Raw genomic sequence first — 14,825 nt, 5'->3', positions numbered from 1 at the left:
TTGGTCTGACAGTGAGGATTTCTTCATCAAGATTTGTTGTTTCTTGTTCCTTTGATGTGAAGTCCATCATGTTCAACATGTCTGCTGTGAGCCACTCAAAATCTCACTAGATGGTGCTGTTCTCAACGTGCTCCTAATTCCCTGCGTCCTCATGGGACAGCCAGGTTTGCATCATGAATGGTACAACTGAATGTCTACTGTGTTTTACAAAGAAGGCTACTTAACAGACACACTTTATTTTTTGAGATATTTATTCTTAAAAATGAGTCGGAGATCTTGTCAGTCCTGACGTGGGCTTCTTTCACCGCCGCCCACGTCAGCTGTAGAGAATTCATGCAGCTGTGCAGTATGCCATCAACGCTCTATGGTGATCCTACTAGTTTAAAGCTTTGTCACAGAGAAATCAAAAGCTGCAATGATTTTCAATATATTGATATGGATAATAATTGCATAGGATAATAGCCATGCTGTACAATACACATACTTATAAAACAATATGTTAGAATGATTAGTACAGGTTTCCTAAAGTACTGTAGGTTTTGACAGTTTTTCGTTATCCTCAACATTTAAGTGCATCATATCATTTGAATAGTCTTTATATTAATGGAGATCTGATACATAGATATAATGATTTAATACATACAGTACATACAGTAAAATAAACATTTAATCAAATTTAGAGGGACATTGCGAAGCCCTTAAAATGCAATAGATAGTTTCTGATAAAATGGTATGCAGTGGAATGATAAAACTGTACATAACTGTCATACCAGATTATAGTGGCATTTTCTTTTACATTGCCAAGTTTTGTTTTTCCTCTAGAACACACAGTACTGATTATCTAAATGAAGCCACTCTCAGAGAAAAGAGCAAAAAAAAGCCATTTCTGTATCAAACAGAAGGTCAACATCTTGCATGCATTATTTTAAAAGTCGTAACAATATAAAATTTGTGAATAAGAGGGAAAAATAAATGTCAACAACTGCATGCAGCAACAATGGTTATAATGTTAATAATTCCATATTCCATTTCTGCACCTTCACACAATAAAATCATAAGGCATGCCTCATTGAACTCCTCCACAACCATACTTGTAATGACAGATACTGGATTCCCTTCTTGTTTACCTTCATATGGTCAATACATGTGAAATGATGAATGAACCTGCAAATAAAGACAACATTCAACTCATTAGCCCAGTCACACAGTTGTCTTATTATGGTTGACAAGAGCGTTCAGGGATAAAATCATATTATGGATCATCTTGTAATCTGTGGCCACAGACTGTTAATACATTATGTATCATCAGGCTCTCTTAATAATGTAATACTTACTCAGCAGACAGGCTGCTCAGTTTGTATTCCTCTGGCGAAGATTCTTGTCTTTGTGGTTATTGGTTGAATTAGTTTTCCTTTAAAAATGAAGCAAACGACACAATCAGTTAAATGAAACATGTTTAGAGCTGAAACAATCAGTCAAATTATTGATTAATTGATTGGCAGAAAATAATTTTATTCCAATTCTAATAACTGTTAAATAGATGTAGCATTTATTGAATAAAAACATAAGATTTGGTTTGTCTGTTTCAAGTCATTGGCTCTGCCAATTTGAGAATAATTTTTTGACATTTTGCATGTAAAGACTAAATACTAATTCAATTTTAGAAACAAAAAAACATAACAAAACAGTAGATTAAAGACAAACTCTAGCTTTCTAAAGTCTGTGAAAATTATCAGTGGAATGGCCCTTTAATCAACAATGAACCAATACTTAGCTGCAGCTCTAGTGTACACTAAACAGCTGATTACGTGAACACAATTTCTACTTTTCACTGTGTGGAGGAGTAAACCAGACCAGGCCAGGGTCCAGTAACATATTTACTTATTTATTTTGAACCTTTAATGGGAACACTTTATTTAAAGTCCCCCATTTATAAGCAGTATACACACATTTAATAAGTGGTTTATAACACATATAATGGAGTTGTAATAACATTAAAAATAATAACATTATTTATATAGCACCTTTAAAAACAGAGTTTACAAAGTGCTTTGACCGACAAAGCAAGGCAAAAAAAAAAAAAAAAGACAAAGCAGCTATAAGGACATGATAGTAGGGGGTGGTCTTTTTAAGTTATAGAGCATCATGGGCAGGACTTCCCTTATCAGGACAATATGCAGATGGTAACTGGTCATTGACAGAAAAAAATGTCCTTACTTGACTTATTATATTTCCCTGTGATTTACATAAATGCAGCAAAGCACCATGGGATGATACTCCCAGTTGTTTGTGACCCAGATTTAAGGTGTACTGTACACTGAGCTCTAAAGACAGCCAGGAGTAGATACATCATGATAAGCTACAACAAAACATGCTAAACATGCAAATCATGCTAAACAAAGATAAGTTATTGAAGGTATAAATGTCATACTTACACTGGACCTGCATGGTCATCATCTGAGGCAGCAAGGGAAAATATGGAAAAAATGAAGACCAAAAAATAAAATAATTGCAAGGAAGTTGCACACTGATGATGAAGTGACAAGTGTATATTTTTTGTTTTTCCAGAAAGCATCAACCATTAAGAACAGTAGCTGTGACTGACACATGGTGCACTTGAGGTTTGACGTGTTTTTATGTTTCAACTGTACTGCATGTGCAGACTGTGTTATGGGATAAAAACAAAGCTCAGATGAAGAAACAAAATAGTAAAGCGACGGACCGTCATGCAGCAGGAAAACCCACCGCATGAGGTCACTCACAAACACACAGAATGCAGTTAAATTTAGCACATCACCACAATAAAAAAAAATTAAAAAAACTCCAATTAAAAAAAATGTCATGCATAGGCAAGCAGCGCTCACAAAGAACAGCTGTTCACTCAAAAGAGATTAGAGAGGAGCAGCTCCATCAATATCAGCCCTCTTCTCATGGTAATGAAGTAATTGAAGCAGTGTCAAACAGTGACAGTAGAAATGACTGATAAACACAAAATATTTTCAATTATTCACAGTGACTTGCATGCCATCTCACTGCTGCAGTTTGATGCAGAAACATAAAGTTACCGTGTAAAATAAAATCTTAAAAACGGAAGATTTCGAACGGCACTCAACACTTCTGTTGATGCTAAACAGAACTGTGTTGTGAACTGGAAGGAGATGAGGCTGGATGCTTATTGAAATCCAGGAAGCATGCAAAGTCTCACACTTACCACAAAAATGGTTTAGGTTATGCAATTTGGGAAAAAGGGGAGGATATTACAATAATCTGTTAAAATATTTAACAGCCAAAGCTAACCTATGTAAAATTTTAGTATTAACATTTCATGCTTGAATTTGCTGTAGGACTCCATTTTGTAAGACTGTGAAGATTCTCAAGGTGACTAAACGACCATGTAATGAACCGCGATGACAATATATTCTTTCAGTGTCACTGACTGACTGATTGTCGCAGCTCTGAGCCGTCATTCATTCGCTACACGTTGCATCTAATCAGCATGTCACAACATCAAAATTCTGTTTGAGAAAAAGGTTACCCAAATACCAATAATGCATTATTTATCATATATAGCTAGACTCTTAAAAAAAAGGTAGTACTCAGTATAATTAGAAAATCCGAGGCTGACGCAGGTTGTATAGCTAAATAATGCGTCTCGTGGTTAAGCTGGCAGCAGCTTAGGGACAGTACAAGGTCCCTGAAAAGCTGTTAATAATTGAAACTGTCCACCTCCGCAACACCACAGTATCATATTTCTCATGAATATTAAATGCATGAAATTGTCCTGACAAGGTGCGACCTCCTGCAACAGTGTCTGCCTGTTGGGTCAACCTCGCCAGACTGAATTATTGAATGCAGACACAGCACAGTGTCAGGTGAAGGAATGACTTAAGCAGACACCAAAAAACTAATTGGGCCTCTTTCAGTCGTCTCATTGCCCAACACCACACAGAGGGGGGTTGGGAATTCACAGGAGAGATCCATGTCAAAGCTGAACAATAAAATCAATTTCTCCTCAGATATATTAAAACCAGTGGAATCATAAAACAGCCCTAAGCGCCACCGCTGGTGACTCACCGTCTTGTAAATCATCTGGCTTCTTACGCTTCTCATAAACGACGATGATGACGATCAGGATGATGATCTCAGCCAAAACCCCCAGAAGAGGCCATAAGGGGGCCAAGTGGCTGCGAACCCTCAGCACAATCATCTCGTCATCGCTGCCGAGCATGTTGGTGGCATTGCAGTGGTACTCGCCTGGATCTAAATTAATGTCCAGGTTGACAATGTTGAGCTCAGTGTAGTTGTCTCTGCTGCTGATAAAGAAGCGTCCAGTTGAGTTGTCAATTTCCTATCGAGGGAGAAGAAAGAAGTGTACTAAATAATGTTGAGGGTTGACAGTGGTTGTGTTTACATGGACACACTTGCTTTGGAGGGGGAGGGGGGGGGGGGAGGGGCCTTGACCAACTGCCACTTTGCTCGTTTGAAAGCCATGATGTCTCTCTCTCATGGGCGGGTCAAATTCTCTGGGCGGGCAAAGCAGAGAAAGGGGAGGTAACCTCGCTCCACATGAAGTCATAAGGAGCAAGATTCCAGATCGGCTCATCTGAGCTTTCATTTTCTCAAAGGCAGAGCAGGATACCCAGGGCTCGGTTTACACCTATCGCCATTTCTAGCCACTGGGGGACCATAGGCAGGCTGGGGGAACTCATATTAATGTGGACTTCTAATGCAGGTTTGTGCACATGTGACAAAACTAAGTTTACATACTACAGTAACCAGTTCCATTACAACTATGAACTGAACATGAATGTATATGCTTATTATTTGTTTCAATATAACGCAGTACAGTACAACACCACTACAACTACCTTAATAATAAACACATAGTTGAATGAATACCTCTCTGACAGTGTCAACAAAAACTAAACATTATGATCTTCCTAAATGTAGACTTTGTATTGGATTGCATACGATTGTATAGGTGTACCTAATGAACACACATACCCTAGGAATGCCGTTGTCCAACTTGCGCCATGTCCAGACAGGGTGAGGGTAGCCCACAGACTTACAGTAGAGAACAGCAAGCTGGCCCTCGTTCTTATTCTCACTACGTTTGTGGCTTGTAATACCAGGAGCAGCTAAAACAAAATAACAAAACAGATAACAAAGATCAATTGTTAAAATACATTTAAGAAAGTCACACAAATAAAGTGTTACATGTCTATTGTGGGTCCAGTCATTTATAAATGTAGGCAACAGTCATGTTGATAATAAACAATGTTCTTAATGTTCTTTTATGGCATCTATCCTTTAAATATTAGTTAAGTAAGCAATGCTTATGGAAAACTGCTGCTTCACTGTGTTCAGATCATAAAAATAATAATTTATTTATAAAGTACTTCTTAAGCACAAAGCACTTCCCAGAGTTAGGTAGATAACAAAAAATATAATTGGCATTAAAACAGCTGCAGGGGGTAAATAATGCAGCAAACAAGATTGCAACAAGTAGAGAAACATGAAAGAAGAGAACTCCCAATAAAAGAATAAAACAGATACAATCCACCAAATAAAGGTAATTCCATTGAGGTTTTCAAGCCATGATCAGGGAGCATAACATAGGAAAGACATTTTCAACATCTAACATTTTATTCACATTTCATTTTATCGATCAGGAGTGTTTGATCCAATGTAACATCAAGCTGCCTGTATTATTCTATGTATTATGTAAATTTGCCTGGGAATTGTTCCCCTCTTCCCAGATGAAAAGAAATGCCCCAAAAAATAAAAGCAAACACAATCCTATTTGCCTTCATAGCGATGCGTGTGACAGCAGAAAAGGCTGACCAGATTTTGTCGTTGAGACCTAATCCCTTGCCATCAGACAAACAAGACACCATCTGCTGCCACTGAGCCGGGCATTGGTTAGATGGAGGTGTCAAGGACGCCGGCTGCCCCATGAGCAGCCAACAAAGCTGTATGAAATTACAGGTCTTCACATGACAGGGCTGCTAGTGCTCAAGGCCATTTGGGCCATTTTTATTGGTGACATCTCTAATGTGGCCGTGAAACTGACAAAAATGCCTGCAGCTCACAAATCAACACCTACCTTTAACTTCGATGGTGGCATTTGCTGCAGGAGCCATCGCGAAGGTGAAGACACACATGTACACTCCGGCATGATCTCCTCTTGGTTTTTTCAGCCTGCAGAGCAAAAACACACCTCATGTGAACCCACGCTTACACACACGCACGCACGCAGATAATTGTCCAACCTCATCTTCCTTTGTAAGTGTTGTTGAACTCTCACTGTCATGTCTGTAGTGCATTAAATATGGCTCGTCACTTTCAGTTCAATTCTAATTATTCTTTTCTTGAACTGGCATCCATATGAAATCCATCTTTCCCCTAATCTGCCTGTTATTTTACACACCCCACACACACACACACACACACAAGTTGTATAAAAGTTTTGCTGTGACTCCTACAGGTACTCAGTGTTCTTATTTGGGCTGCGTGTTTCCGGGATCTCCTCCCCGTTCTTCATCCAGTAGCTCTCCTCGTGGACACTGTGGGAGCTGGTCAAGTTGCACTGCAGTGTGTATGAGTCGCCTTCCATAAGAAGTGTGATGGATTCAGAGGCGGCGATTGACGGCTCTGTAAGAAGGACACAGATCAGCTACGACAGAAGTGATGCTTGCTGGGACTCGTGGGTAAGGGTGTGTTGGAGGATGTAAACAACAAGGCACAAAGGGTTCAAACCCAGACACCACGCCAACCACACTTTATACACACTTATACAATATAGCACAGGAATAGAGTTGTGAAGTGGGAGGAATTATTTCTGGCATCCAGGGTTTCTGAAGTAGAAGTCATTTTCTGCGTTGTTAGGTGACTGGGAAGTCGGAGCACTTCCAAGGCTGGGATGAAACTCCCTCAGTTGAATCATCAAAAGATGATCAACTGCATTAAAAAATATCTGGTTCTTTAATAAAAAGTTACGGTACAAGCCTATGTATTTCAGTAAGAAGCATCCAATCACTGAGCTTAAATTTCTGTTACATGTGATGAGCAAAAGCTAAAGATTATGCTTTTTACACATATTACAGAACAATCTGCAGCTAAAATTAATATTATAGCTCAATTCCAGATGCATTGTGCAACTATGGCGCTGTGTTGCGGTCTCACACTTGATGAATCCGCCGTACCACAATGAACACTACTTCTCAGCAACAAATTTTAATGAATTTAAACTGATGGTCATGTCGTAAACCTACAGTATCATTACATTAAGGAATTTATTAAATACAAATTTTGGAACAGCAATTTAGAGTGGGCAAAAGTTCCTCTGGAACCAGTTTCTATACAGCATACGACTATATATTTCACACTACTGGAATACAGACAGGTCTAAACTTTCAGTGATTTTTCTCCAAATATCACATCATAAAACCTTTTATGAAAGTAATCATGTTGTAAGCCAGTGTGGATGACTCTAGGTCAAGGTCCATTCATCAACTCTCTTAGCTTTACTTAAGAGATGAGAGCTCTGAAGGAATGCCATAAAAAAACACAGAAGCTCATAATAACATACATTTGTATCTGTTTGAAATTCAACCTGTGGAAATTGGAGTGTTGTATTTTGCTTAATCTTGGTTATCTACATCTTCTTTTTACATTAAAACACAGTTGAAGCTCTAAATCTGAGTAGTCACAAGCTGAAACACTTATACATCTCAGCATCATTTTGAATAATTTATTTAAGCAACACCTCAGATTTGGTATACAGTAAATACTAAAATGTCTTTTTCCAATACCTTACTTTGAGGAATATAACATCAAACCTCACAACTGGTAAATCCTGTCTAAACCTAAACACCAGCTGAACTACTACTTTGCCCACAAAAGATAATCTAAAATTGGCATGATTATAAATCTGGAGCTATCTGATCAACAAATAAGAAACATTATGGCCGGTACCAAAAAAGTATTGAGATCCAAGACCCAAGTTCAGTACCCACAAGTTTTGGTTTCCATCTAGTTCTGTGCATTTCTGATTCTGGTACAGGATTGTTTGTGGGGAAAGAAAGAATTATACTTTATAGAAAAACATGGCACTGATTGCTTGCTGCTGGTGGGCAAACAACAAACAGATGTTATCATTCATAAGATTCAGAAATAACAAGGTCACTCCAAATGCTTTGTGTGTGTAAGTGGTCAGTCTGCAAAATCTGGCCTTTTAAAAAACACAAATGAAACAGATCACGACTAACAATAACCAAAAGAAAAATGAAAATGATTATAATGATATTCAGTTCAGGGAAATGAGAAGATGAGAGCTAAAGGAAGAGAAAAATGAAGTAGAGAGGAAATGGAGATGGGGAGGAGATCGGTCTCTACGAGGTGCAGGTTGAAGGATCTGCTGAACCGAGGGATGAGCACAATGTATAAATACTACTCAACTATGCTGGTAAAAGTATAAGGACTAGCTGGAGTTGTTATTCTTCATTTTCCAAGTCTGTAGGGGAGGATGGGACCTACGGAGGAAGCTAGAGGTCTGAGGCAGGCTAACGGAGGGGAGCTGGGGGGGGGGGTCCTCTACAGTGACCACTCACTCTGCAGCACCATTATAGTGGCCTGAGCGCGGATCCAGGTGGTGGCTGGATTTTGGTGCAGGTTGTTACGTCGCGGGTCATTGCTGGCTCTGCACTCATAGGTCCCGGCATCGTCCAGCGTGAGACGAGAGACACTCAACACGCTCACGCCGTTGGAGCCGTAGGCCGTGCTGATGGATACTCGCCGTTTACGGGCGCCGTCCCACAGCTGCCTGAAGGAATCAGCTTGGTTGATCTCAGCGTACCACCACTGGATTTCTGGGGTGGGGTTTCCCACCACTTCACAGTAAAGCTCAAAGGTGTCACCCGTGAGCTTAGTCTCAGAAAAAGGTGATTTCACAAAGCCCGCTGGTGGTGGCGGTGGAGGTTTATGGGGCAGCATGTCCAGAGATGAGCCCAAAAAAGGAAAACAGGTGGAGGATGGAAAGGCGAAACGAATAACAGGGTACATTAAATGGGAACCAGAAAAGGAAAGACAAACAGAAAAAAAGATAATGTGAAATAATCAAAAAGAAACTGACAGACAAATTATCTTAAAATGAAAAAAGGTTGATTTAAATAAAAATTTAAAATATACAGTAGAGCTTACTGAACTCAAATTAACATTAAACTCAAGATCAATGTTTTTGGTGAGAGAGAGAGAGAGAGAGAGAGAGAGAGAGAGAGAGAGAGAGAGAGAGAGAGAGAGAGAGAGAGAGAGAGAACCTCAGATCTGCCCAAGTCATTATTGCTGCTATTTCTAGGAAGCTCTCATTAAATTCTACTGGGACGTCTTTGCTGCTCTCACTTAATTTTGTCCACTCAATGACATCATTTAAATTTGTGCCGGGCTCGTGCAGCACTCACATCCAAAAGTCCTCCAAGTGACCTTGTCAGTACATCTTGTCTGTATAATGAAAACATCTTTAGTGCTTGTTTATATAATTATTCAGTAATGGGACACGGACGCTGGGCAAACTGTATACTGTTAATTATACGGGACTGAAATGTATTCCTCTCTGAACTGAAAGCAATAAAAGTGAAACAATTGATCACGGCTGCACAGATTGGAGGAGGAGGAGTTTGGGGGGGCTGAAGTCATAAGCATGGTCTATAGGCACTGTAGAGAGCACATGAGATTGAGAGAAGATTTATAGAAACTGCAGCTCTGGGTCTCTGGGGAGCGTGTGGGCGCATAGCGATAGACCTCTGTTTCCATAGAAGCACTCTACGGCAACAAAATGGGTAGAGGAAGAGGCGGCCAACCAGACCAGGCAGATCATCACAAGGCAGACAGACATGTCAAACTGACATCATAGCCCTGCTGTACACAACTGGTTATCAAGACCAACACATTTACTGCCGGCACGAATAGATTCCTATACACTCAGTTAGTAGGTACACTGCTGTTGTGTGTGTCACATGTGGGTGATCGTACTAGAACGTCTGCATTGTACTTCTTTCATTCTCACTTGAGATAATCCTGATTAATCTGAAGTTGTCCACATATTCCAAAAATCAGTTTTTTGTTGTTTTTTATAGTCTCTAAAAGTGTTAATGTCTTAAAGATCAAGGTGAGACGTAAAATTGCTTGTATTGACCCAAAATATATTTAATTTTAAGGCTACTATCCAACTAACAATTATTTTTATTATCGATTAATGTCAATTTATTTCCAATTATTTCTCCCAACTCTGTACGTCTTTAAAAGCCTAAAGCTTAAAAACCTGTTATTTTCTGCTACCTTCTAATGCTGTTTATCACTTTTAATTTTTTATTTATTCATCAGTATTGCCAAGTTTGTACACATTCACACTTTCATTTATTCAATATTTTGCTTCCAATTTGTTTCAAATTCCTTTTAAAGTTTAAATGTCTGTAAAGCACTTGTTTGTTTCATCTTATTCGTTTTGTTCCATGTTTACACTGGATTTTGTTTATTGTTTGTTTTCTTGGTGAATATGTAGAAAAGTGTGAATAAAACCAAACTACTTTGAAACTGCCCGGTGTATCACTTATGCTATCAATTAATTTGTCTTTGCCATTTTGCCTATAATGTATTAATGGTTTGGTCAGAAAATAAAAAAACAAATGTCTATATACAATTTCCCAGAACCCAAGGTGACATCTTCAAATGTCTTATTTTGTCCGACCAACAATAATAATCTTCAGTTTACGGTGATATAAAAACAGACAAAAGCAGTAAATCCCCACATTGGAGAAGCTGGGGACCAAAAAATAGTTGGAGTTTGAGCTTGATAACGAACTTTGATGATTAACCAAGTTTTTCTGCTGATCTACTAATCAATTATTCAGCTAATTGTTTCAGCTCTAAATGTGACTTCATGGTGTATTGTTATTTTCATACAAGCCTTTTATAATCACATACTGTATTTGGCAAGATAAAAAAAACTTGCTATGCTAATTTCTGGTTCATTATTCATCCCCTAAATCTGACAGCAACCTGACAACAGATGGCCATTCCTCACAGATATTTTCTCTGTATCTTCTGAATTCTGGCCACCGTCCCAGTTGTAATGTACCAACACCTATTGAGTAGCTAAATGGATGCTAAATGAATATTGTATTAGAACAGAAGTGAGACCTGATGGACAGACACAACTAGAGATTAGAAAAAAGCAACAAAAAGCAACAGAAGCATATATTGCATTTACATGCTGTTTTTAAAGTGAATGTTCTGAAATTTTCCTCCAGTGACTGATATTATTGTAATCTGATGTTTACAGAAAATAAAAGAGATTGTATAAAATTATTATGAACATGATTTTAAATTAAATACTAAGAGTAATAAACGTTTCTAGTTTTAATGTGGTTAAACAGCCAACTGCATCATTCAAATTTAAAATGTATTCTCTTACAAACCACGTCTCTAATTGTCCTGGGATTTTGACATTTTGCGTGCAGGGTATCAGGGAGCTGATCTTTATAGATATGATAGCCGAGCTATAAAGAAATTCACTTAAAGGGTGCCTTTGATGTTAAATATGACAGAAATGCAAATTAGAGCTGAAACAATTAGTCAATTAATCAATTAGTGAATTGACAGAAATATAATCTGCAGCCATTTTAAATATTGATTAAAGTTGTTTAAATGCCATACATTCCCTAGTTGTTGTTGTTTTTACTAGTTCCTGACATATTGTGTTGACCAAACAATTAATCAACAAATTGAGAAAATAATCATTGGATTAATCAAAAATTAGAATAATCAATAATTGTAGCCATACTGCTAATTACACAGATAGGACCTTATAATTTCAGGCTTATGATGTCTTATATAGGCTACTTCACTTGATGAGCTCTATGTTAATTAGTTATTTTGAAATTAAAATACAGTATAGTTAACACACACTGACAATACATCCTAAAACCTTCACCATTTGTATATTTCCAATTTGCTGAGAAAGCTACAATTTGGTAAACTATGCTAATAAGGGTCAAATGGGACTAAAATTTGAAAAATGGAAGGAACCACAACTCCAAGGGGAATAATTTGTCTGCCAGGTTATTTGTCAGAATAACTGCACTCTGGCCTGTGTACTGATGAACATCGCAACTCCACTTCTTATACAATAATATGAACCTGATAATTCCCAAATATTCATTGTATGCACTCTGCAATGGCAAAGCAAGAAAATCCTATGTTTGCATTGATCAGTTTATTAACGGAGACTTTGTTATTACGAATTTTTGTGGCTTCTGTATGGAAATGACCCCCAAAAATGGTTTGGCTTCACATATGAACAGCTATTAGCAGACACAAATGGCTTCTGTGACGTGGCTGGCTACTGTGTGCGTTAATATCTTACATTACCAGACTCAGCCAATGGTATACGTATACTAACAATAAGAAGATACGGAAATATCACACTTTGTAGCTGTCTGTCAGATAAAAAGCCATTATACATTTAAGCAGAGCTTTATTCGCTGGGGTGCTGATTGAAAAAGTGGGTGGGTGTGCTGTATAGGAGGAGATGTCTAATGCATTCCTACATATGGTCCACTGCAGGGAAGGCCAGAGCTGAATAAATTCTAACTTATTCTCACACATGCTTGCAAATCTGCACTGCACACTTAAAGTAGCCCCCAAATACTCAGCTGAGATGGATTTTGGTCAATTGGACAAGTAGAACCTCGCTGAGAAATTAATGCCATTCTGCAGTGCAGCACATCACAGCGAAGAGTTAACAGATTCACTGTTGCAAGAAGACATTAAAGCCATGGTTCCCAGTGCAGCATCTCTGCGCTAAAAATAGAAGCATGCAGCAAAATGGACTGGTGCTATTTACAGCACTTCTGAGGCCTACATCTAATTACATAGCCTACATGTTATGTTATGAACCTGGACGGATGCAGGGAATTATCTCACCCTGTGAGGAGAGGAGTTGGTGATCTGCTGCTGATACTGAGCCATATCCTGACATACCTGAGCTGTGTGTGTGTGTGTGTGTGTGTGTGTGTGTGTGTGTGTGTGTGTGTGTGTGTGTGTGTGTGTGTGTGTGTGTGTGTGTGTGTGTGTTTGAAGGAAAACATGACAGATTGTGAACTTCAGTGGGACACCATTTCCCTGTCCACCTTCTCCTATTTCCCAACCTAATGAGCAGGACTTGCTGATTGAATGGCTTATGTATGCAGCACTTCACACTCCACGCTCCACACTTCAAAGGACATTTTAGGGACATCGCACAGGCCTCCTTGTGGCCCACTTCGGCCCAACGAATACAGATTGTAGGACATTAATGATTTATTGACCCTTTATTTCGAAGGAATACCCAAAAACAGCGCTTCATTCGACTGATATCAGTTTATTTTAGTGTAACGTTAGGGATTATCTAATGAGACTTGGCGGCCGGTGAGATATTCGTGATGGACAGCGTTCTTAAGAACCAACACGTCTTGTAATGATTCATATAAAAAAATGCCCCACTGCACAACACGACATCCCTCCCTAAAAACCCACATTTTCGCCATGAAGTGAGATTACTGCCATGTAGAATTTCCTACCGTTCTGGGAAGAGACGGACTGCAGCATCAGGGCTCCAAAAATCGCCACCGAGAAGGACATGACTGCAGCCCTTCGTTTGCCAGGTATCATCTTCGGAGACGGGAGATGGAAAATGCCGGAAGTCGAGCGCTATGTGACCGCAGCGGAATATGATGATGATGCGGGATGGATTCTCCGAGGCTCGCACCTACACACACGCAATCGTATCACGCACAGAGTGAAGTGTCGCTATGTAGAGTTGCAGAGGAACCTACGGCACATCCTACTGCTAGCTAGCTGTGCAGCTCTCTGCTGTCAGCCCGGCGCAGCGAGAGAACCACCTTTTTTAACCACCCGTTTAATCTTAAAATCCTGCGAGATCTTGGAGGAGCGCAGAGATAAGTGGGTAGGCTACATCACAAACACACACACACACACACACACACACACACACACACACACACGCACACACACACACACACACACACACCGTCCTGTCATAAAGTGAAGCAAAAAATCAATTAGGCCTAGGTTATATGAAAAACAATAGCCTACACAAAATGAACGCTATTGTTTTCTCAGCCAGGTTTTACCATATGGTCGTTTAACAATGAAAACCACTTGTTAAAATGTCTTGAAACCAGATTAAGTAACTACCTGCAATTTACAGGCTTTTTGATCGCTTCTATTAGCCTATCGCAACTATGTGGTACAAATTCACAACTAGTACAAAAGTCCGAAATCATCACACTTAACACAGCCTTTCATTCAAAACTTGTCATTGTGCATTCATTTGGATTGTAAACATCTCTCACCACACAACCATTGATTCAAAATATAATTGTTCTGTGAAACGTCGAGAACATGTGGTTTAATCACCAAAACACACCGTAATAATATATTTTCAGTTTAGTATTTTTAACTACCAATGAATCCAGTAACAAACAATGCAAGATATGCCTACATGTTTCAAATCGCCGTTATAAGTGCTGAAAGTAATATGCTACAGTAGCCTAGTGTAAAAGATAGATTAGCCTACAGTTTTCACATTAGGTAATAGCCTACACTTACATTACCCAACATTTACAAAATCTATCATTTCCATATCTATCAAGTGTGTAAGTTGTGATCAAAGAAGACATCCTCTACAATCATTTGGCCAAATTTGTTACTTTTCAGATATACTTTGTAACATAGATATACTGTAAAATCAAATGTATACGGTTACA

The 14,825-nt window shown here is 38.8% G+C and overlaps 1 protein-coding gene across 3 annotated transcripts; it reads right to left on the bottom strand.

The window, feature by feature from the left end:
- Positions 1–233: 233 nt before the first annotated feature.
- On the bottom strand, positions 234–13,950 carry LOC120564364 (neuroplastin-like). 3 transcript variants are annotated; one of them, XM_039809251.1, is made up of 9 exons: positions 13,617–13,950; positions 8,613–8,960; positions 6,486–6,654; positions 6,107–6,201; positions 5,005–5,138; positions 4,075–4,348; positions 2,436–2,457; positions 1,335–1,411; positions 234–1,164 (listed from the first exon to the last, which is right to left on the bottom strand). In XM_039809251.1, exons 1-8 carry the CDS (start codon positions 13,705–13,707, stop codon positions 1,351–1,353), a joined length of 1,194 nt encoding a protein of 397 aa, XP_039665185.1. In that variant the 5' UTR covers positions 13,708–13,950; the 3' UTR covers positions 234–1,164; positions 1,335–1,350. The 3 variants fall into 3 exon arrangements, with proteins under 3 accessions (XP_039665185.1, XP_039665186.1, XP_039665187.1); XM_039809252.1 differs by having other exon boundaries at positions 2,436–2,442; positions 13,617–13,949; XM_039809253.1 differs by lacking the exon at positions 8,613–8,960 and having other exon boundaries at positions 13,617–13,946.
- Between the last annotated feature and the right edge of the window lie 875 nt (positions 13,951–14,825).

Source organism: Perca fluviatilis, chromosome 8, assembly GCF_010015445.1.
Source record: "Perca fluviatilis chromosome 8, GENO_Pfluv_1.0, whole genome shotgun sequence".
Lineage (NCBI taxonomy): Eukaryota > Metazoa > Chordata > Actinopteri > Perciformes > Percidae > Perca > Perca fluviatilis.
This window is presented reverse-complemented; position numbering and strand designations above follow the sequence as displayed.